The sequence below is a fragment of the Chlorocebus sabaeus genome, chromosome 20 (genome assembly GCF_047675955.1).
Source record: "Chlorocebus sabaeus isolate Y175 chromosome 20, mChlSab1.0.hap1, whole genome shotgun sequence".
Classification (NCBI taxonomy): Eukaryota; Metazoa; Chordata; class Mammalia; order Primates; family Cercopithecidae; genus Chlorocebus; species Chlorocebus sabaeus.
In genome coordinates, this window is record NC_132923.1 from 43,437,515 (window position 1) to 43,461,592 (window position 24,078).

At 38.6% G+C, this 24,078-nt stretch overlaps 2 protein-coding genes across 8 annotated transcripts in view; one reads left to right on the forward strand and one right to left on the reverse strand.

Annotated features, from left to right (window-relative positions):
* CCDC18 (coiled-coil domain containing 18) overlaps nt 1–4,491 on the reverse strand; it is a 109,953-nt gene extending 105,462 nt beyond the window's left edge. For 4 of the 6 annotated variants that reach the window (XM_073008571.1, XM_073008569.1, XM_073008572.1 and 1 more), the window contains exons 1-3: nt 4,144–4,491; nt 1,044–1,179; nt 395–563 (exon numbers count right to left, since the gene is read on the reverse strand). In XM_073008571.1, the coding sequence (XP_072864672.1) occupies nt 395–563; nt 1,044–1,177 (303 nt within the window). In that variant the 5' untranslated portion in view covers nt 1,178–1,179; nt 4,144–4,491. Of the gene's footprint in view, nt 1–394; nt 564–1,043; nt 1,180–4,127 lie in introns of all 6 variants that reach the window. The other 2 variants (XM_073008570.1, XM_073008568.1) reach the window with 2 other exon arrangements.
* A 33-nt stretch (nt 4,492–4,524) lies between these two features.
* Nucleotides 4,525–24,078, forward strand: part of TMED5 (transmembrane p24 trafficking protein 5) — a 28,380-nt gene continuing 8,826 nt past the window's right edge. The window contains exons 1-2 of one of the 2 annotated variants that reach the window (XM_073008573.1): nt 4,525–4,950; nt 23,952–24,049. In XM_073008573.1, coding sequence (XP_072864674.1) covers nt 4,762–4,950; nt 23,952–24,049 — 287 coding nt within the window. In that variant the 5' untranslated portion in view covers nt 4,525–4,761. The remainder of the gene's footprint in view (nt 4,951–23,951; nt 24,050–24,078) is intronic. The other variant, XM_007977926.3, reaches the window with a different exon arrangement.

Below are 24,078 nucleotides of genomic sequence, written 5' to 3' on the forward strand. Positions count from 1 at the left end.
CAGAAAGATAATGAAAGAATAGTGCCATACTATTCACAGTACTTGATCCAGGCTAAATGGTGGGTATACCTCAACCACCTAATAAATAATTGATTACCTATTATGTATAAGATGTAGTGTTAAAATCAAGGGGATTATAATTTACTTAAGAAGACATTTAACTGCAAAAAGGTAACAAATATATAAGTTTAAAAGTAGAGTAATACACCAAGATAACTACTTTCTTGTTAGAACATAAAAAAAACAATTATATTTAAATTCTTGAGTACCAGAGTAAAAGATTACAGAAACCATGAATAAGGTATTTAAAGAAAAACTGAAAAAAAAATTTTTTTTAAGTAGACAGGCCTAAAACCAACACTTCTTTTAACTAGATAAGTGTAAAAATAATAACCTTATCTCTTGCCTTTTTTTGAAAATCAGTGCTGCTACCAGATATTTTACAAACGTTTTCATAAGGTGAATAATTCAGAAGTCCAGGGTGGCTAGGCTGAACATCCAAAATTAGCTTTTCAGACCTTGAAGGATTAGGGGCATAATCAGAATTTTCACTTGGACTAACACTAGAGAAAAAAGAAAAAACATATTTCAGTTCTTGGATAGTTTATTCACTACAAATTGCTATACATTAAATAAGAAAATAGAAAACCTGAAATGCTGCTAAGTAGATTCACAGTTATGAACATAAGGCAATGTTTCCACTAAATTTTAAATAAATCATAATTACTTTTAAACTAGCAAACTGTATTTCTAGAGCCTCTATGCTAAGATTACTTAAGATTCAAAAAAGCATTAAAAAATTAATAAAGCCCAAAAATATACTTTATACTGAGTTCTAATACACTGAAAGTGTTTTTAGTATGCAAAGAGGCTTCTCTAATATTCCTATTTTTCCCTAAACTGAAAGTTATATTAAAAAGTATAAGAAAATTATTTCTTATTCCAGAGGCACTTTAGAAACAATACACAATAATGAAATTCACATATTTTATATTGATATATTTAAGGCACAGTGAATTCTGTATGTGATTTTACCTACTTACCTGGATAACTCTTCCCCTAAACTCTGCAAACTCCATTCTGTTATCTTCAGTTCATGTCTTAAGGAAGCAACATTTGCAAGCAAACTTTCCTCTTCATTGTCTTTATTACAGTAGTCTGATGAACTAGATTCCATTTCTTAAAAAAAAATGAATTTCTTGTACCTTGCCTGAAAGATTCTGTAGTTTCAGTCAAAATACTCACACGAATAGAATTTAACTCATTAGTTTTCTATTTCAAATGTTGTGAAATCTTTCATGGCGGTTTAAAACAAAACAAAAAATCAATAATAATGAATTTATCTGTAGTGTAAAGCCATAAAGGAGTTCAATACAATTTCAATGAATGAATTTTTCATTTTAGCCAGGGTCTAGTTATATAGTTCCCCTTTTCTAAGCATACCTGATCTTCCTAGCAATTGTTAAGTATTTTCATTCCATGTTAAGGAAACTAAGAATTAGACATTAAATAACTTGCTCAAAGTCCCACAAACTGTAAATGGTGAAATCAAGACTTGAATCCAAGTCATTAGGATGCAAAGACCATTAAATTATGTCTCATTGTAGTTTTATTACTGATTACATATCAATTTCAATATGAGGTGTCTGAACTTTCACAATCACACTACGAGTACTAGACATCTGATTAAATGGTATCATTACAGTCATTCATATTTTGTTAGAAGGGAATTTATTACCAGATAAAAGTTATCTCGTCCTCCTACGCCCAATAGTTACAAAATTTAAAAAACACACATTTACAAGTCACAACCATAGGGATCAAAATAACATCTGGCAGGTCAACTTAAAGAAATAAACGAAGAAAAGCTTTTGCTTCTTCAGCGGATGAGTATCTCTAGGGTTGTGTAACTACTAAATTTCTTTGCATATAAAAAACCATAATAAAGCATCATATTTTATTATTGTAATTCATACAATAAAAAAACTAAAGCTTTATAATCTCCACTACTTCTGTAGAGCTTTCTGCGCAATCTTAAAATTACATTCCTCTTTCAGATCCCATTTACCTTTTTCATTGTAGCATTTCCTTCAACGCCCTTCTTAGCATTCTGCTCCCATCCCAAGTTCCAAAAGGTTGGGAGTCCTGTCATTACGTTCAGGACTGCAATGTACTTACAGAGGCTCAATATTTTGAATGAATTAACAAATACTAAACTATCCTTCCTTCCCTCAACCAGTCAGAATAGTATGCTACATTTATTCCCCACTCAAAAATTCTCAAATGTAGGGAGGAAGATTAAAAAGAAAACTCCCACCTTATGGAAAGAAAGTGGCAGGAAATTAAATGAGATACTGTGTAATCTTAATAGACAAACTGGTTCTATCCTCTTTCCCTTTTTTGTTTCCACAAATTTCCTTCTGCTTAAGTGACAAGACTCTCGCAGACAAGTCAATAAATCAGGTCCCCATCTTGCTTTATCTATTCAACATCTCTAGCTCTCTGTAGGATGGTGAAGGAGAAAAGGGTTGAGAAAATTGGGCAAAATCTATAATACCATTTGGTACTATATATTTCGTCTTAAATCAGGTTTTAGTTCAACATCTGTGTATTTTCATGTAAGAAATAACTGTCAGACCGGGAGCGGTGGCTCACGCCGGTAATCCCAACACTTTGGGAGGTTGAGGCAGGTGGATCACGAGGTCAGGAGTTAAAACCTGGTCAAGATGGTGAAACTCCGTCTCTACTAAAAATACAAAAAAATTAGGCATGGTGGCGGGCGCCTGTAATCTCAGCTTTGGGGAGGCTGAGGCAGAGAATTGCATGAACCCGGGAGGCGGAGGTAGCAGTGAGCCGAGATCAAACCACTGCACTCCAGCCTGGGGGACAGAGTGAGACTCCGTCAGGAAAGGGGAGGGGAGCGGAGGGGAGGGGAGGGGAGCGGAGGGGAGGGGAGGGGAGGGGAGGGGAGGGGAGGGGAGGGCAGGGGAGGGCAGGGGAGGGGAGGGGAGGGGAGGGCAGGGGAGGGCAGGGGAGGGAAGGGGAGGAGGGGAGGAGGGCAGGGGAGGGCAGGGGAGGGAAGGGGAGGAGGGGAGGAGGGCAGGGGAGGAGGGGAGGGGAGGAAAGGGGAAAGGAAAAAGGAAAGGAAAGGCAGACAGAAAGACAGGGAGGAAGGGAGGGAGGGAGGAAGGAGGGAAAGAAAAAGAAAAGAAAGAAAAGAGAAGAGGAGGAAAAGAAAAGAAAGAAAAAAGAAAAGAAAGAGAGAGAAAGAAAAAGAGAGAGAGAGACAGAGAGAGAGGAAGGAAGGAAGGAAGGAAGGAAGGAAGGGAGGGAAGGAGGGAGGGGGAGGGGAGAGGAGGATGAACTCCCTAACTCTTCTGCCGTAGCAATGAATATATTTGATACTAAAATGTTTTCATTTTCCTAGTGGGCCATTTACTGTCAAATGAATGCCCTTAACCTCAATTTACAGTAGTTACCCAAAACAGTATATCTTCACTGACTGAATACCAAGAAAAGCACATCATCCTACTCATTGACCTTAACAACATCATCTTTGGGCCCTAATTAACAATGTGTTTGTAGGTTTGCACACGCACACCCATCAAACGAAGGACAAGTGTTCTTTTATACCCTATGTATGTGATACAATGGGCTGCAGTTGAAAAAGATTCCTCATTTTGGAAAGAGGTCATAACTTTGTATAGCAGTCTCCTGTCTAAAGATTGCTTGACACAGCTGATCCTACATCCGTCTGAAAGAAGCAGGAGTCGGGGGCGGACGTGACATCTTCCTTTCAGGTTTTTTTTTAAGGAAATACTTTTTTTTTTTTTTTTTAATTTTATGGAGACATGTCTCGCCATATTGCCAAAGCTGGCCTCGAACTCCTGGGTTCAAGCAATCCTCCTGCCTTGGCCTCCCAAAATGCTGAGATAACAGGCGTGAGCCACTGCGCCCAGACTCCTATTTTTCATCAAATAAAATACAACCGTTCAGAGGAGCATGCTCAGCAACCGCAAGGACCAGTCCCAGCGCATCCAAGGTGCCGGAAGGGAAAGGAACAAAACTCCCCCAGGTAAGCTGTTTTCCCCACGCCAAGGGGCAGTCGCTCACCACCCAAGTCGCACCTGGAGAGAGACTCACCCGGCGACTGCGCGCTTCGCACTCGAGTCTACGTTAGGAAGCCTCTGACCCTCTCCAGGGCCCCTGCGCGTGGAAGCCTCGGACGCTACTTGGAGAATCAGAGAACCCCGGCAGCACGGAATTCGAACCGCCGCGGGAGCCGTTGGGACACGCCTAGCCGGCCGCTGCCCCGCCCCGGCGCAGACTGCGTGAGGCGCCACCGGAGGCGCGGGGCTTGCCGGGGATCGTGGTCGGCGAGCGCGTCCGAGCCCACTAGCCGAGCCCGCCCGGGACTACATTTCCCACAATCACCGCCAGGATGCCCATTGGTGGGGGAAGCCATGGGAACCAGAGGCCGTCAGTGGGAGAGGCGGGCGGCGCTCACGCCTGGCCTGAGGGGGCCGAGACTGAGGCGGTGGCGGAACGGGGCTGCTGGCCCCGCCCTGAGTCCCTACCCTTTGGAGGACTGCGCTTCTCCTTCGGAGGGAGTGTTCGCCGCCGCCGCCGCCGCCGCGGCCGCCACTTGGAGTTTCGTCAGACTCCAGATTTCCCTGTCAACCACGAGGAGTCCAGAGAGGAAACGCGGAGCGGAGACAACAGTATCCCACGCCTCTTGCAGCCCGGATCACCCCAGCAGGGATGGGCGACAAGACCTGGCTGCCCTTCCCCGTGCTCCTTTTGGCCGCTCTGCCTCCGGTGCTGCTGCCTGGGGCGGCCGGCTTCACACCTTCCCTCGACAGCGACTTCACCTTTACCCTTCCCGCCGGCCAGAAGGAGTGCTTCTATCAGCCCATGCCCCTGAAGGCCTCGCTGGAGATCGAGTACCAAGTAAGTGCGGAGGATAAACCAGCCTCCTTCCTTTAACCCAGCTACACTGCGTTGTCGCCTCTCACCCGTTTAGAAACTTCTGGTGGACCGCCCGGGTGGTGAAGAGGCGAGGGCCGTCCGGGAAGCCGGCCCGCTCTGCGCAGGCGCGCGAGGCGAGGCAAGGCGAGGCTCTCGCTGAGGCCGGGGACCCAGAACTTAGGCTGGACCTGGAATTGACAACTACCCCGCCTAATCCCCTTTCCTTCGGTCGGAAAGAGGCCAGAACTGGTGATGTCGCTGGCTTTTCTCTTTGTTTCCTAATTCGCCTATCGCTTTTCTTAGCCACTACACGCTCCGATACTGAGAATTTCACAATGCGGAACTGATACACGTTCTCCTTCATCATTGGACGAGGTGATGACACTTGTTTGAATCACCCCCACCCCTTTCACACAATTCAGATGTTACAGATCTTCACTGTCTTTGCTTCAGTTAAGGGTTTTTGAATTATGATCGTGTAATTATCACTAAGCCCAATTTTGAAATTTTTTGGAAGAGGCTGTTGCTATATTTAATCATACATTGCCATTTAAGTTATATATGCATTATTTTCAAAAGATCAAATCGTATATTAAAACTTTATAACCTTTCCTTTCTTTTCATTGAGCATTGTAAGCATTTCCCTCGTGTCATTGTTTTTTTTTGTTTGTTTTGTTTTGTTTTGTTTTTTGAGACGGAGTCTCGCTCTGTTGCTCAGGCTAGAGTTGGAGTGCAGTGGCGCAATCTCGGCTCACTGCTGCAACCTCTACCTCCCGGGTTCAAGCGATTCTCCTGCCTCAGCCTCCCGAATGGCTGAGATTACTGACGTGCGTCACCACGCCCAGCTAATTTTTGTATTTTTATTAGAGACAGCGTTTCACCATGTTGGCCAGGCTGGTCTCGAACTCTCGACCTCAGGCGATCCTCCCGCCTCGGCCTCCCAAAGTGCTGGGATTACAGGCGTGAGCCACCATGCCCAGCATGTTTTCTTTTTTAGTATCTGCATAATATTCTTGCTGGGAATTACCTTATTTTATGTAGTCATGCTAGTAGGGGGTAGTTTCTTAGAAGAAATCTTGTTCGTTCCACACAGCAAATTTCGATGTTTTCAGGTAGCAGTACAGGAAAAAAAAAAAACAAAACAAAACAGCATTGATGTGTTTCATTTTTCAGTGTTTTAGAAGTCAATTATCATCAAATGTTAATTTTTTAACTTGATGTGGAGAATTGTTTTTAAATACCAGGTACTGTCACATACAGAGCAAAATTAAAAGTTGTAGAATTTTTTATACGATGAAACTTAAGGATTAAGTTGTATATAGGTACACAAGATAAGCACAGAGAAGAAAATAGCTAAAATCACATAGTGAGCAAAACTGAGGCTAAAACTCAGTGTTTCTTGATTTCCAGTAAAGTTCAAAAGTTCAGCATTTACTGAACAGTTAACACGTGCCAGGAATTGTGCATGGAGGGGCGGGAGACTAGGGGAAGCGGGGTTGTGGTGGTTGTAGGTAAAAGAGAAAGAAAGAATCCCTCTTCTCAAAGAGCTTAATAAGGGTTACTGGCTCATAAACAGGTAATTTCAATAAAGGATGGCTAAGTACCAGTAGAGGAGGATCACTTCTAAGGGTTTCAGAAGAGGATTCCTGGAGAAAATAAAATTTAATCCAGAAAGATGCTTAATTGAGACGAAAATGCAAGGAACAAGGGACATTTCAGAAAAAGGAACAAAAAGACCCATAGTTCTTAAAATACATAGTGTAAGTGGGGATGGTTAGTGTGTAGTGGACACTACAAGTACTGCGTTTGTATTAGAGTTAAGACATATAAAGTCTAGGGTGGGAGTAGCAGAAAAGGACATCAGAGAGGCCAGAAGGCTGGGGTCTTGAAGCCTCAATCATAGCCTTGTTTGCCATGCTGTGTAGGTTTTCCTTAATTTTGTGCAAGTCCATTTAAGATTTAAGGAGATCACTGGATGCAGTGTGGAAAATGGATTTAAGGAGAGCAAAATTGGAGTCAAGAAAACCAACTAGAGGGCTAGTGAAATAGTCTAGATAAGAAAACAATTTGTATTAATAAAAAAACTTCAGTATTTACACACATTAGGGAAGATATCTATTTTAACTACTGTCCTCTTACAGTTAAGAGCACCAGCTCAACCTTAGCCTGGGTTCAAATCTTGAGTCTGCCTACTTAAAACTTATGTGATCTTCTCACTTGTAAAATAGAGATAATAATTGTAACCACATCATAGAGTTGATTTGAAAAACATGAGTTAATAAATGCTCATATTCAATGTAAACTGGTCTATTAACATATGTTAATAGATCATCCCTGACACATAGTAAATAGTCAGTGAATGTTAGTTTTACATTTATACCTCTATAGTTACGTAGCTGGCTTGGTTAAGCTTTATTCTTTACATCTTTAGTCACTCTTAAAGGTACTGTTCTTTTTTTTTTTTTTGAGACAGAGTCTCCCTCTGCCACCCAGGCTGGAGTGCAGTGGCGCGACCTAGGTCCACTGCAACCTTCATCTCCTGAGTTCAAGTGATTCTCCCGCCTCAGCTTCCCGAGTAGCTGGATTACAGGCATGTGCCACCACACCCAGCTAATTTTTGTGTTTTTAGTAGAGGCGGGGTTTCACCATCTTGGCCAGACTGGTCTCAAACTCCTGATCTCAAGTGATCCGCCAGCCTCAGCCTCCAAAGTTCTAGGATTGTAGGTCTGAGCCACCACATCCGGCTGGGACTATTCCTTTAAAACATTTTCCCTAAACAATTTGATTTGATTGAGGAAAGAGGTAAAATCACTTAATATATGTAATCCTAGACAGTGTTGGTGAGATGTGTAGGGTAAAGACCATCTTCCACCCTATGTTTGCATTTCCCAACTTGTTTAATTTCCCAGTAACTACATCCTACTAATTTTTGTCTTGAAGTTTTTAAAATATTATGGAACAGACAATCCAACTTTGTCCTTGGTTACTGTGACATATTGAAAATTTTACTAATTTCTTTTTAGGTTTTAGGAGAATACTTTTTGGATAATTGACTAGCCCCACATTATATTGATAGAGGTTCTTGAAAACTTTAATGCCAATTCATGTATCTTATGAATAAAATAGAGCATCCATTTAGAAATTTAAGTCATTCTTGAGTGCTTGATATGTGTCAACACTATCCGAGGTGCTAGGGATACAACGGTGAGTGAAAATATCGGCTAGGTGCAGTGGCTCACACCTGTAATCCCAACACTTTGGGAGGCCAAGGTGGGAGGATCACTTAAGCACAGGAGTTTCAGACCAGCCTGGACAACATAGCAAGACTCCATCTCTACCAAAAACAAAGTAAGCCAGGCATGGTAGCACATACTTGTGGTTCCAGCTACTTGGGAGGCTGAGGTGGGAGGATCACTTGAGCCCAGGAGGTTGAGGCTATGGTGAGCTGTGATCATGCCACTGCACTCCAGCCTTGGTGACAAGAGCAAGACCCTGCCTCAAAAATATATATATGAGATATATGTATGGTATTTTTTTATATATAGATATCTATATTTGCGTGTGTGTGTATAGTCCATGCTGTCATAAAATCAAGTATGGGGACAGACATTAATCAAATTATTACACAAATACGTGTCAAAGTATTTAATAGGGGGAATGAAGGTAAGTTCATAAGACTGAGTGGGCTCAGTAGGAGGACTTCATTTTATCTGGAAATTGAGAGACATCCAGAAGCAGAGTTAATTTCTATAGAATTATCAGGCTTTCACTAGGCATAAGGGAATGAGTGGGACAAGACAATGGGTAAAAAAGAAAAACAACGTGCCAAGATACTAAGGAAAAAGAGAGAAAGATACCTTTGAGGTCCTGAAAGACAGGATACAGAGAGAGAACAATGGTATAAGTCTACTCTAGAGAAGTCAGTAGCAACAGCAATCAGATCATGCTGGGCTTTTAGGTCCTTGTTAAGGATATGGGTCTTTTTGCAGAGACCAGTGAGAAGCCACTGAAGAGTTACAAGCAGGTTAACTTGATTCGTGTTTTTTAAAAGATCATTTTGGCCGCAAGGTATTGAGCCTCTCTATACTAGTTTCTATATACTTATAAAATAACAATAGTCACCTGCTCCCCACTACATATTATTATGAATAAATATGCTAATACATGTAAAAGGAATGGTATCGAGCACCTAATAAGCACTCAAAAAATGTTAGCTAGAAAATAAACCCTGAGCCTAGAACAATACCTTTTTAAGGGCATAATAGGCACTAAAAAGTATCTTTGAATGAGTGAACCAGACGTTTACCAAATATGTAAAACTATCTGGGTGGGTTTTTGGGAGAATATAGCTATATCAATTTTTAAAAATTTTTATTAGTCTTTTCATTTTTGTATAGAGCTAAATTTCAATATTTTCTAGTAAACTGGCCATTTCATCTAATTTTTAAAATTTACTTGCATAATATATCTGATGCCATTTGGAATACCTCCTATTTCCATTTTATCTGCAGGTATACATGTCTAATATTATATGTATATATATGTATATATAAAGTATATGTAAATATAAATATGTATATAAAAAAACAAAAACTCAAAAGCCATATATATATAGGCACAAGGGAGTAAGTGGAACAAGACAATGGATAAAAAAGAAAAACACATGCCAAGATACTAAGGAAAAAGAGAGAAAGATACCTTTGAGGTTCATTTATATATATATGTGTGTATATATATAAATGACTTTTAAGTATTATATATATCAGTATATATAAAAATAGGTGGGTTTTGGGGAGAATAATATATTTAATAATTTGATATATATATTTGAGTTTTATATATATACACACACATATTTTTTTTATATATATATATATATACACACACACACACACACACACACTTTTTTTTTTTTTAAGAGATAGGGTCTCCAGCAATCCCATTACTGGGTATAATACCCAGAGGAATATAAATCATTCTACCGTAAAGACACATGCATGCGAATGTTCAGTGCAGCACTGTTCACAATAGCAAAGACATGGAATCAACTAAATGTCCAGCAATGATAGTTTGGATAAAGAAAATGTGGTACATATACACCATAGAATACTACGCAGCCATAAAAAAGAATGAGATCATGTCTTTTGTGGGAATATGGGTGGAGCTGGAGGCTATTATCCTTAGCAAACTAGCGCAGAAACAGAAAACTAAATACCACGTGTTCTCACAAGTGAGAGCTAAATGATAAGAACTTATGAACACAAAGACGGAAACATGAGACACTGGGGTTTACTTGAGGAGGGAGGGTGGAAGGACAGAGAGGTGCAGAAAAGATAGCTATTGGGTACTGGGCTTTATATCTGGGTGATGAAATATTAGGTTGGTGCAAAAATAATTGTGGTTTTTAACACGTTTACCTAGGTAACCTTCACATGTACCCCCAAGCCTAAAATAAAAGTTAAAAAGAGAGAGAGAGAGAGAGAGATGGGGTCTCACTATGTTGCCTAGGCTGAATTTGAACTCGAGCTCAAGTGATACTCCCACTTCAGCCAGCCTCCTGAGTAGCTGGGACTACAGGCACGTGCCACCACACCTGTCTCCTTTATGAATTTTTTTACTTCCAATTATAAAAGTAATATACAACCTCCTTAGAGTAAGTCAAACAATACAAAGATGTAAAAGCAGAAAAAGCCGGGTGCGGTGGCTCACGCCTGTAATCCCAGCAAAGGTGGGTAGATCACGAGGTCAGGAGCTGGTCTCCAACCTCCAATATGGTGAAACCCTGTCTCTAAAAAAGAAATAAAACAAATTAGCTGGGTGCAGTGGTGTGCGCCTGTAGTCCCAGCTACTCGGGAGGCTGAGGCAGGAGAATCACTTGAACCCGGAAAGCGGAGGTTGCAGTGAGCCGAAATTGCGCCATTGCACTCCAGCCTGGGTGAAAGAGTGAGACTCCGTTCAAAAAAAAAAAAAAAAACACTAACTCTATTGAATGCCTGTTGTCATTCTCCTAGATGTGAACTCTTCCACACCTTTTCCCATACTCATAAAATCATACAGGGTTTGATGGGGTGAAACATATATGATTATTTTAATTAAAATGTCATGATCCTTAAAGTCCTTACAAAGTTTTTATCAACAGGTAAATAACCCGAATCAGAGGAAGTCTGTTGGTTCATATAACTGGAAGTCTGAATAGGACAGATTTCAGGCTTAATTTGTTTTCCTCTGGTTCTCATGGCTCTGCTCTCTAGACTTTTCTTAAAGAATTGAATTACTTTTTCTTCACTGACAGATATTTTTCCTAAATACATCAAAACTAATATTTTATTGTCTTCTGACTTCGATTATAGCTGTTGAAGCTTCCTGTCAGTTTGTTATATATTTGTAGTTCATCTCTATTTTCTCTTGTTGCTTTTTAAATTTTCTGCTTCTGCATTTTCACTGTAGTTTAAGTGCATCATCTACGCTTCTTAATCTCTCATTTCTGTCTCTTCTATTTTAAGGACAATTTCTTCAGCTCTATCTTCTACTTAATTAGTTTTAAAAATTTATCAATATTATTTTTGATTGGCAAACTATAATTGTATACATTTATGGGGTATATTGTGATGTTTTGATACATATGTACAATATGTAATGATTAAATCAGGCTAATTAATATTACCTTGCCTATAATTTTTTATGATGAGCTATTTGAAATTTAGTCTGTTATTTTGAAATATACATTATTATTGAATATAGTCACCTTCCTGTGCAATAGACTTCAAAACCTTTTTCTTCTGTATATCTAACTTTGTACTCTGTGATCAACAACTCCCTCCCTATTCCCTCTCTCCCCAAGCCCCCCGCCCCCAGCTTCTGGTAACCATTGTTCTACTCTCCACTTCTAGGAATTCAACTGTATTAGATTCCACATATGAGATAATGCAGTATTTGTCTTTCTGTCACTGACTTATTTCACTTAGTATAATGTCCTCCAGTATTCCATTGTGTATGTATACCACATTTTCTTTATTCATTCGTTAATGAACACTTAGATTGTTTCTATGTCTTGACTATTGTGAATAGTGCTTCAGTGAATACAAGAGTGCATATATCTCTTTTACATACTGATTTCAGTTCCTTTGGATGTATACCAGAAGTGAGATTACTAGATGATATGGTAGTTGTATTTGTGGTTTTTTGAGGAACCACCATATTGTTTTCCATAGGGCTGTACTAATTTACATTCCCACCAACAATGTACTAATTTGTTTTTTCTTTTTTGAGATGAGGTCTTGCTGTGTCATCCAGCTGGTCTTAAACTCCTGGGCTCAGGATCCTCCCATCTCAGCCTCCTGAGTAGCTGAGATTACTGGCACGTGCTCACCATGTCTGGCAATAATATACTAATTTACATTCCTTTTCTCCACATCCTTTTCAACACTGTTATCATTCATCTTTTTTACAAAACCCATTCTAACAAGTGTAAAGTAACACCTCATTGTGGTTCATTAATCTTTTTAAGTTATAATCTGTTGACTCTTTTATTTAGTTTATAATTTCAATGACTAGATGTTCTATTTCTCCCTTTTCTCCAGATTACCATAATTAATCCTGACTTTATTCCATTTCCATTTGCAGAAAGTCTGAAATATTTTCCATTAACATTTCATAGAGATATATCTTTTTTATCTCTGCCTGGTTTTGTTCTTTTCTTATGGTTTTCTTTTGTAGTTTTTTTAAATTAATAGGCTTTCTTTAGAAGAGTTTTAGATGTATAGACTAATTGACAATTGAGCACACATATACCCCCACATTCCCATACAGTTTTCTCTGTTATTAACAACTCACATTAGTGTTGTACATTTGTTAAAATTGAGGGCCATTTTGTTAACATTAACTAAAGTTAAGTCCATAGTTGCATTAAGGTTTGCTCTTTGTATTGTACAGTTCTATGCATTCTGAAGAATGCATAATGTTATGTATTTACCATTAGTATATTCTGTAGTATCATACAGAATAGTTCCATGGCACTAAAACTCCCCTGTACCCCACCTACGCAAACCCCCTTTCCCAAACACTGAACTCCTGGCAGCCATTGATTTTTTTTACTTATTTCTGTGCTCTCTGTTCTGTTCTCTATTTGTCAGTTCTTTCATCAGTACCATGCTATCTTGATTACTGTAACTGTATACTAAGACTTGAAGTTGGGTAGTATCAGTCTTCTGACTTTGTTCTTCAATATTGTCTGGGCTATTCTGGATCTTTTTTCTTTCCAAATAAATTTTAGAATCAGTTTGTCAATATCCACAAAATAGCTTGCTGGGACTCTGATTGGGATTGCATTGAGTCTGAAGATCAAGTTGGGAAGAATTAGCGTCTCAACAATATTGAGTCTTCCTGTCCATTGACATGGTATATCTCTTTATTTAGCTCTTCTTTGATTTCTCTTATCAGTGTTTTGTGGTTTGCCTTGTATAGATCTTGTACATATTTTGGTAGATTTGTACCTAATTCTTTTTTTCTTTTTTTTCTTTTAGTGCTAATGTAAATGGTATTGTATTTTTTATTCCCAACTCCAGTTGCTTGTTGCTGGTGTATAGGAAAGCAGCTACTATTGTATGTTAATATTGTTTACTGAGACTTGGCTATAATCACTTATTAGCTCCAGGAAGGGTTTCTTTGGCAGTTCTTTAGGATTTCTACATGGACTATCATGTCATCTGTGAACAAGGACAGTTTTATTTCTTCTTTTCCAATAGGTATGTCTTTCCCTTTCTTGTTGTATTACATTAGCTTGAACTTCCAGTATGGTGTTGAGTAGGAGTAATGAGGGAGTAGCATCTTTGTCTTATTTCTGATTTCAGTGAGAAAGCTTCTAGTTTCTCACCATTAAGTGTGGTCTTAGCTGTAGGATTTTTGTAAATGTTCTTCCTTAAGTTGAGGAAGTTCTGCTCTATTCCTAGTTTGCTAAGATTTTTTTTAATATTAAATATCATAGATTGATATTGGATTTTATCAAATGTTTTCCATACGTATGCCATTGCTGTGATCATCTGAGTTTTCTTCCTTAGTCTGTTGATGTGATGAATTACATGAAATAATTTTTGAATGTTGAATCAGGCTTATATACTTGAACAAATCCATCTGGTCATGGTTGAAATTCTTTGTTTACACTGTTGAATTAGCTTTGCTAATATTTTGTTGAAGATTTTTACCTGGCCATTATTATCCTTTCAATGTCCATAGATAATTAATGATGACCCAGCTTTCATTTCTGATATTAGTGTTCTGTGTCTTTTCTCTTTTTTTCTTGGTTTGCCTGACTAGAGGTTTATTAGTTTTATTGATCTTTTTAAAGAACCATCTTTTTGCTTCATTTTTTTTTTTTCTGGGTTGATTTCTTGTTATCAGTTTTCTTGATTTCTGCTCTAATGTTTTTCTTCTGGTTGTTTTAGGTTTATATTACTGTTCTTTCTCTAGCTTCCTAAGGTGGATGTCTAGATTATTGATTTTAGATCTTTCTTCTTTTCTAATAAGTTCATCCAATGTTATAAATTTCCCTCTAGGCATTGATTTCTCTGTATCCCACAAATTTTTGTTAGGTTGTACTTTCATTTCATTGAAGTTTAAAAAAAAATTATCTTGAGACTTCTTTGTCCCATGAGCTCTTTATAAATGTGTGGTTTAATCTCCAAATAGTTGGGAATTTTACAGCTATTTTTGTGTTACTGATTTCTACCTTAATTCTACTGTGGTCTGACAGCACAAGTCAAAGTGTGTTTTATGGCCCAGCATGTGGTCTGTGTTGGTGAATGTTACATATGAGCTTGAGAAGAATGTTATTCTTCTGTCATTGGATTGATTAGTTCTCAAGATTCAATTAGACACAGTTGATTGATGGTGCTGTTCTGTTCAACTATATCCTTACTGATTTTTTGCCTCCTAGATCTGTCAATTACCGATAGAGGGATGTGGCAGTCTCCAACTATAGTAGTGATTTTCTATTTCTTCTTGTGGCTCTTTCAGTTTTAGCCTCACATATTTTGATACCTTGTTGTTATGTGTATACACATAAGGACTGTTATGTCTTCATGGAAAGGTGACCCATTCATTATAGGTAATGCCCCTCTTTTTTTTTTTTTTTTTTTTTTGAGACGGAGTCTCGCTGTGTCGCACAGGCTGGAGTGCAGTGGTGCCATCTCGGCTCACTGCAACCTCCACCTCCCAGATGCAAGTGATTCTCCTGCCTCAGCCTCCCAAGTAGCTGGGACTACAGGCACATGCTGCAACGCCCAGGTAATTTTTTTTGTATTTTTAGCAGAGACGGGGTTTCACCGTGTTAGCCAGGATGGTCTTGATCCTCTGACCTCGTGATCTGCCTGCCTCAGCCTCCCAAAGTGCTGGGATTACAGGTGTGAGCCACCATGCCCAGCCAGTAATGCCCCTCTTTATCCCTGAAGATTTTCCTTATTCTGAAGTTGTCTTTCTCTGACATTAATATAGCTACTCCAGATTTCTTTTGATTAGTGTTAACATGGTATATCTTTCTCCATCCATTTACTATTTGTGTCTTTATATTTCAAGTTGGTTTCTTGTGGACAGGCTATGGTTAATCTTGTATTTTCATCCACTCTGGCAGTTCTTTTAATTGGCATATTTAGACCATTCACAATATACTTATTGATATTGTTGGGTTAATATTGCCATGTTTATAACTCCTTTCTATTCATTGTACTTGTTCTTTTTTTTACATCTTCCCTCCCTTTTCTGCCTTCTCTGGTTTTTACTGAACATTTTATATAATTCTACTTTCTCTCTTCTCAACATATCAATTATATTTCTTTTTTATTTTTTTATTTTTTTATTTTTTTATTTTTTTATTTTTTTTTTGAGACGGAGTCTTGCTCTGTCACCCGGGCTGGAGTGCAGAGGCCGGATCTCAGCTCACTGCAAGCTCCGCCTCCCGGGTTTACGCCATTCTCCTGCCTCAGCCTCCCGAGTAGCGGGGACTACAGGTGCCCGCCACCTCGCCCGGCTAGTTTTTTGTGTTTTTAGTAGAGACGGGGTTTCACTGTGTTAGCCAGGATGGTCTCGATCTCCTGACCTCGTGATCCGCCCGTCTCGGCCTCCCAAAGTGCTGGGATTACAGGCTTGAGCCACCGTGCCCGGCCAATTATATTTCTTTTTTAAAATGTTTGTGGTTGAAATGAAATTTATCCCTGGGATGCAAGGATGGTTCAGCATTCTCAAATCAATCAGTAGAATGATATGATACATCATATCAACAGAATGAAGGACAAAAACCATATTATTTCAACTGATGCTGAAAAAATATTTGATAAAATTCAACATCTCTTCATAATAAAAACCCTCAAAAAACTGGGTATAGAAGAAACATACCTCAACATAACAAAACCCTTAGACAACAGACCTACAGCTAGTATCTTCTGAATGGGGAAAAGCCTTTCCTCTGAGATCTGGAACACAGCAAAGATGCCCATTTTTACCACTGTTATTGAACATAGTACTGGAAGTCCTAGCTAGAGCAATCAGATAAGAGAAACAAACAAAGGGCATCCAATTTGGAAAAGAAGTCAAATTATCCTTCTTTGCAAATGATACATCTTATATTTGGAAAAATCTAAAGACTCCATAAAAAAGCTATTAGAACTGATAAATATAGTGAAGTTGCAAGATATAAAATCAACATACAAAAGTCAATAGCATTTCTATATGCCAACAGCAAACAATCTGAAAAAGACATTTAAAAAGTAATCCCATTTACAGTAGCCACAAGTAAAATTAAATACCTAAGAATTAACTGAAAAAATGAAAGATCTCTACAATGAAAACTATAAAACATTGATGAAAGAAATTGAAAAGGACACTAAAAATGGAAAGATATTCCATGTTTATGTATTGGAAAAATCAATATTGTTAAAATGTCCATACTACCCAAAGCAATCTGCAGATTCAGTGCAATTTCTATTAGAATACCTTTGGCATTCTTCCCAGAAATAGAAAAAACAATTTAAAAATGTATATGGAACCACAAAAGACCCAGAATAACCCCAAAATATCCTAAGCAAAACAAAACAAAACTGGAGGAATCACATGACCTAACTTCAAATTATACTACAAAGATATAGTAACCAAAATGGCATGGTGCTTGCATAAAAACAGACACACAGACCAATGTAACAGAATAGAGAACCTAGAAACAAACCTATACACTTACAGTGAACTCGTTTTTGACAGAGGTGCCAAGAACATACACTGAGGAAAAGACAAGTCTCTTCAATAAATAGTCCTGGGAAAACTGGATATCCATATGCAGGAGAATCAAACTAGCCCTCTATCTCTCACCATATACAAAAATCAAATTAAAATGGATTAAAGACTTAAATCTAAGACCTCAAACTATGAAACTACTACCAGAAAACATTAGAACTCTCCAGGACATTGGTCTGGGCAAAGATTTCTTGAGTAATACCTCACAAGCACAGGCAATAGAAGCAAAAATGGACCAATGAGATCACATCAAGCTAAAAAGCTTCTGCTCAGCAAAGGAAACAGTTAACAACGGGAAGAGCCAACCCAAGAATGGGAGAAAATATTTGCAAACTACCCATCTGACACGGGATAAATAATGAGAATATATAAGGAGCTTAAACAACTATACAGGAAAAAATAATCTAATTTAAAAATGGGCAAAAGATTTGAATAGACATTTCTCAAAAGAAGACATACAAATAGCAAACAGGCATATGAAAAGGTGCTCAACATCACTGATCATCAGAGAAATACAAATCAAAGCGATAATGAGATCATCTCACCCCAGTTAAAAGGGGTTATATCCAAAAGACAGGTAATAACAAATGCAAGAATGTGGAGAAGAGGGAACCCTTATACACTGTTGGTGGGAATGTAGATTAGTATAACCACTATGGAGCACAGTTTGGAGGTTCCTCGAAAAACTAAAAATACAGCTACCATATAGGCCAGCAATCCCAATGCTGGGCGTATGCCCAAAAGAAAGAAAATCAGTATATCAAAGAGATACCTGCACTTCCATGTTTGTTGAAGCACTGTTCACAATAGCCAAAATGTGGAAGCAACCTAAAGTGTCCATCAACAGATGAATGGATAAAGAAAATGGGGTGCTTTACACAATGGAGTACTATTCAGCCTTAAAGAAGAATGAGATCTTGTCATTTGCTGCAACATGGATGGAACTGGAGGTCATTATGCTAAGTGAAATAAGCCAGGCACAGAAAGACAAATATCACATGTTCTCACTTATTTGTGGGAGCTAAAAATGAAAGCAATTGAACTACGGAGATAGAGAGTAGAAGGATGGTTACCAAAGGCTGGGAAGAGTAGTGGGAGGCTGGGGGGTGGAGGGGGGAGAGGTGGAGATGGTTATTGGGTACAAAAAGAACAAAAATGAGTAAGACCTACTATTTGATAGCACAACAGGTGACTATAGTCAATAATAACTTGTTCTTTTTAAAATATTTTTGCTTTGTAAGGCACTTTTGTTGTAGCATAAATGTACATTTTAAAATAACTAAGAGTATAATTGGATTATTTGTAACACAAAGGATAAATGCTTGAGGGGATGGATACCCAATTTTACATGATATGGTTAATATGCATTGCTTGCCTATATCAAAACATCTCATGTACCCCATAAATATGTACACCTACTATTTACCCACACAAATTAAAATTTTAAAAAAATTTGCCCTAGATTTGCAATATACATTTACAACTAATCTAAGTCCACTTTCATGGATAGTACAGGTACATTATAACTGAGTTTTCCCAGTTCCTCTCTGCCATCCTTTATAGTTGTCATTCATTTCACTTATCCACATGTTGTAATCACTGAATACATTGTTGCTATTATTACTTTGAACAATAATCTATTTATTAGATTAAGAAAAATGAAAGGTTTTATTTTTTCTTCATTTATTCCTTTCCTGATGCTCTCCTTTCTTATGTAGAACCATTAGTTATCTATTGATAAAAAACTAATCAACCACAAAATTTACTGGCTTAAAACATTTACTAGCTTTAGTTTCTGCCGGTCAGGAAAATCTGGTCACTGCTTAACTGGGTCTTCTACTCTGGATCTCTCACAGGACTGCGGTCATCTTAGGCTCTGGTCACTGCTTAACTGGGTCTTCTACTCTGGATCTCTCACAGGACTGCGGTCATCTTAGGCTCAGTTGGGAAGGGTCCAAACTCACTCATGGTTATTGACAGGATTCAATTCCTTACTAGTTGTTGGACTTAGGCTTCAGTTCCCTACAAGCTGTTGACCAGAGGCCTTCCTTGTTTCTTGCCACATGAGCCTCTCTGTAAAGCGTCTTACAACATGGAGGTTTTGCTTCATCAGAGCGAGTAAGAGGGCAAGAGAAAGTGCCAGCAAGAGAGAACAAGCAGCAAGACGGAAGTTATAATCTTTAGCAACCTGATTATGAAAGGGACATCCCATCACTTTTGCCATGTTGTATTTATTACACAAGTGTATGAATACCAGAAAGGCAGGGATCATTGAGAGCCATGTCAGAAGCTACCCATCAAACCCATGCCTAATGGGGCTATATCCTGTGTGAATCTAGGATAATATGACCCTCCAGAAAGGTTTTGCGTTTCCTCCTCCCAGGCATTCCACGATAGAGGACTACATTTTATATTGTTCTCTGATTGAGTCTGTGAACACGTGGGTAGTGAAACTGTGAACTACAAAATTGCTTGATGTGTAAGCTTATAGATGAATTGTCTGGTGAGCTTATATTATTTTTTCACATATGACTTGAGGCCAAGACAGACAAGCTTTCTTGTGATCTCTGTGTACTGGTGGACTTTTTTAAAATTTTAACCCTTTGAGTATGACCCCTCAAAGATCCTAGCTTTATGCATAGTTCTTAGTTCCTGCTCCTTACATAATTCAGCCCCAGAGCTTCATGACCTGTCCTCATGGGGATATTAAATCTCAAGCTTCCAGGTAACTGACAAGTTAACCCCCTTCACAGACTACCACTTACCACTCTAGTTTTCATGTCTTTTTTTTTTCTTTGCCCTCACCATGTAGTTGCAAAGATTGTTTTCAAAATATAATCCAGCATTTCCAGGGGGTTTTATACTGGGAGGGCTTTTTGGTTATCTGTATATTGCCAAATTGGATGTCCTTCTATTTAATGTTTAAGCATCCATTTGTCAGCATCGAAATTAATGTGTATGTTTTCTTTTAACCGAACTTGTAACAGTTTTACTATTATCCCCATCATGTTCCATTGAAATAAACTGGAATTTTTGTTTCAGATTATGGCTTTTTTTTTTTAGATGGAGTCTCGCTCTGTGGCACAGGCTAGAGTGCAGTGGCGTGATCTTGGCTCACTGCAACCTCTGCCTTCCGGGCTCAAGCGATTCTCCTGCCTCAGCCTCCCAGGTACCTGAGATTACAGGCACAGATCACCACGTCCAGCTAATTTTTTAATTTTTTTTTAGTAGAGACAGGGTTTCACCATGTTGCCCAGGCTGGTCTTGAACCACTGACCTCAAGTGATCCGCCCACCTCAGCCTCCCAAAGTAAGGTGGGCGGATCACTTACAGGAGTAAGCCACCATGCCTGGCCCAGATTGTGGTATTTTTAATATTTATTTTGTATTTTAAAAGTATATTTTATGGCCACGCACAGTGGCTCACACCTATAATCCCAGCACTTTGGGAGGCTGAGGTGGGTGAATCACTTGACGTCAGGAGTTCTGAGACCAGCCTGGCCAACATGGTGAAACCCCGTCTCTACAAAATACAAAAATAGCCGGGTATGGTGGCGCATGCCTGTAATCCCAGCTACTCAGGAAGCTGAGGCAGGAGAATCATTTGAACACGAGAGCCAGAGGTTACAACAAGCTGAGATCGCACCACTGTACTCCAGCCTGGGCATCGAGACTCTGTCTCAAAAAAAAAAAGTATATTTTATGATTTTTTAATTAAGCTTCCATAGTCTTAAAAATCATTTTTAACAATTTCATTAAGCCTGACAGCTACTACCAATAACTGCTTTTTAACTTTGTTTTACTAAAATATTTTCTTAGCTTTGTTACATTGCTTGTTTTCTGATTTAATAGATTTTGCTTGTTTGTTTTTGGAGGGTATCCTTGAGTAATTCTTTGAGAATGTTTTGAGTCCTTGGATATCTGAAAATAGCTTTATTTATTTATTTTAAAATTTTTAGAGATGGGGTTTCACTGTATTGCTCAGGCTGGAGTGCAGTGACTATTCACAGGCACTTTCATAGTACACACTACAGACTTTAACTCCTAGCCTCAAGTGATCCTCCCACCTCAGTCTCCCAAGTAAGTAGCTGAGATTACCAGTGCATGCTACCACACCTGGCAAATATCTTTTTACTTGGGAACATTGACTACATGGCTCCATTATTTTTTTCCATCTAATGTTATATATAAGAATTCTGATGCTAATCCCAATTAGATGCAGTTCTCTACTACTTCTGCTACTTCTGATAGAAGGTTGTACTTTTTAAATCCTTTGGAAAACTCAGTATCTTATAGTCTTTTTTCATTTATCCTGCTTCACATCTATTAGATCCTGTCTAAAGATTTTTATGGATTTTCATCTTTTGAAACAGGAATTTTTCTTCTTTGTGGGTTTTTTTTGTTTGACGTGGAATCTCACTTATTCTTTTGCCCAGGCTAAAGTACAGTGGCATGATCTCTGCTCACTGCAACCTCCGCCTCCTGGGTTCAAGCAGTTCTCTTGCCTCAGCTTCCCAAGTTGCTGGGGTTACAGGCATGTGCCACCATGCCTGGCTCATTTTTTTATTTTTAGTAGAGATGGGGTTTTGCCATGTTGGCCAGGCTGATCTCAAACTCCTGACCTCAAATGATCCACCCACCTCGGCCTTCCAGTGCTGGGATTACAGACATGAGCCACCACGCCCAGCCTATAGATTTTAATTGTTACATGTCTTCTTCATTTCACTGGGATTTAAAGAAGAAAACTATGTATATTTAGCCAGCCGTTTGAAACCAGTTCTGTTGAACAATAAGAGCACAGGAGTAGGTAATCTTTTATATCGTCACATTAAAGCCACCAAGAAAAATAAAATGAAATGTTAAGAAAGAGTAGCCATTGAGTTAGGTGTTTTTGTTTTTGTTTTTCTTTTTTTTTCTTAAGAGGCTGTACTGTACAGTGTTCCAGACAGATTCTTTTTAAAATTTTAACAAACACTATAAATAAAGAGAAAACATAGGGAAGGAGGAAGACGGGAAGACAAGTTTGCAGACAGATCTACAGGGAAAACACTGAGACACTTTAATTTGTGTAGGATGATAAAAAGATGTATTTATTAAATATTTGCATCTGTGACACAAAAGCAAAATATGGATAATAACATTGTTAGGACTGGTACCCTTGGAGTTATAAAAATAGTGAACAGAATTTTCATCCATTTTATCATCTATGTTGGATGTGCCACATATGTGTCCATAAAAGTACCTACAAGTTTATGCCAAGTGAATCCTACAAAAAGATGCTTAGATCCCAGAGAATGTCTCGTAAGTGCCAAAGAGGATAGGTGTGCAATCTGTAGTAATACAAGAGACAGTGTGAGAGAACTGGACAGGAGGATACAGAAGACACTTCAAAGGACTTGACCTATTTATACAGGAGGTTGCAATTTTTTGAATTGCAAAATGAGACCTTGGCAACGACCTTGAGCGGTAGTATATAACTGCCACATGCTTAGTGTTCCAATAATGGAACACAAGGCATAAATGTGTTAAATTGGCTCTTAAAGAATGAGTACAATTGGATGAGTATTCGGGAGAATGGAACAGAAATAGAGGCAACACAGCATACTTATTAAAAATTATTCTAGAGGCAGATTGCTGAGTTCGAATTTTGACCATGTCACTTATTTGCTGTATCACTTTATTTTTTACTTATTTTTTTTAATGTGGCCTAGATGAATTAATGCTGTGTCACTTTGGAAAAATGACTTCTCTGTGCCTCAGGAACAAAATGAGAATAATAGAACCTACCTTTTAGAGTTGTTATAAGGAATAAATTAATCCACATAAAGCATTTAAGACAATTTATGGCATCAACTATAATTGTTAGTTGCCATGATTATCATCATCATCTTCATAGAAGGACATTTTGGAATTATAAATGGACAGATTGTATTCACTGACTAGTACATGAACCAACCTGCTTCGAATACACAATTCATACTGAGTCCACACCGTGGTGGTCTTGAATTCCAGGCTAAGAAATAGTTAATTATTCTTTTATTGAAGAGGAAAGAAAGTTATATACAATGTCCTAAATTGCCTAAGTCTTTTTTTTTTTTTGGAGCAGGGGGGGACCGAGTCTCACTGTCACCCAGACTGCAGTGCAGTGGCACGATCTCGGTTCACTGCAACCTCCACCTCCTGGGTTCAAGCGATTCTCCCGCCTCAGCCTCCTGAGTAGCTGGAATTTTTTTATTTTTAGTAGAGACAGGGTTTCACCATGTTGGTCAGGCTGGTCTCGAACTCCTGACCTCATGATCCGCCCACCTCAGCCTCCCAAAGTGCTGAGATTACAGGTGTTAGCCACTGTGCCCTGCCAATTGCCTAAGTTTTAACTAAAAGGCCCAGGGCATTTGAACTGCCCTTTGTGTTTCTGTCCATTCTACAGGGATTCTGAATGAAACCACTATTTTAGGAAGATTTATTTCAGTAATATCCGTAAGGCCTAAATTTAGGTGATGGTGAGAGAAATGGGTAAGGAAAGGACAAGTTCCAAAAATGAATGGAATTGAACTAGATGATCCTTCGGTTCTTTTCTAGCCCAGACATCACTGATGACTTTCTTACCTCTCTAGGTTAGAAAATCTTTACATAATATGATGTACTGTATATAGTTTTTTATTTCCAGAATTTGTAATATATGTTTTTCTCATGTATGTTTTTCTACAGGTTTTAGATGGAGCAGGATTAGATATTGATTTCCATCTTGCCTCTCCAGAAGGCAAAACCTTAGTTTTTGAACAAAGAAAATCAGATGGAGTTCACACGTAAGTAATCTCTTTTAGTTCAGTTTCAT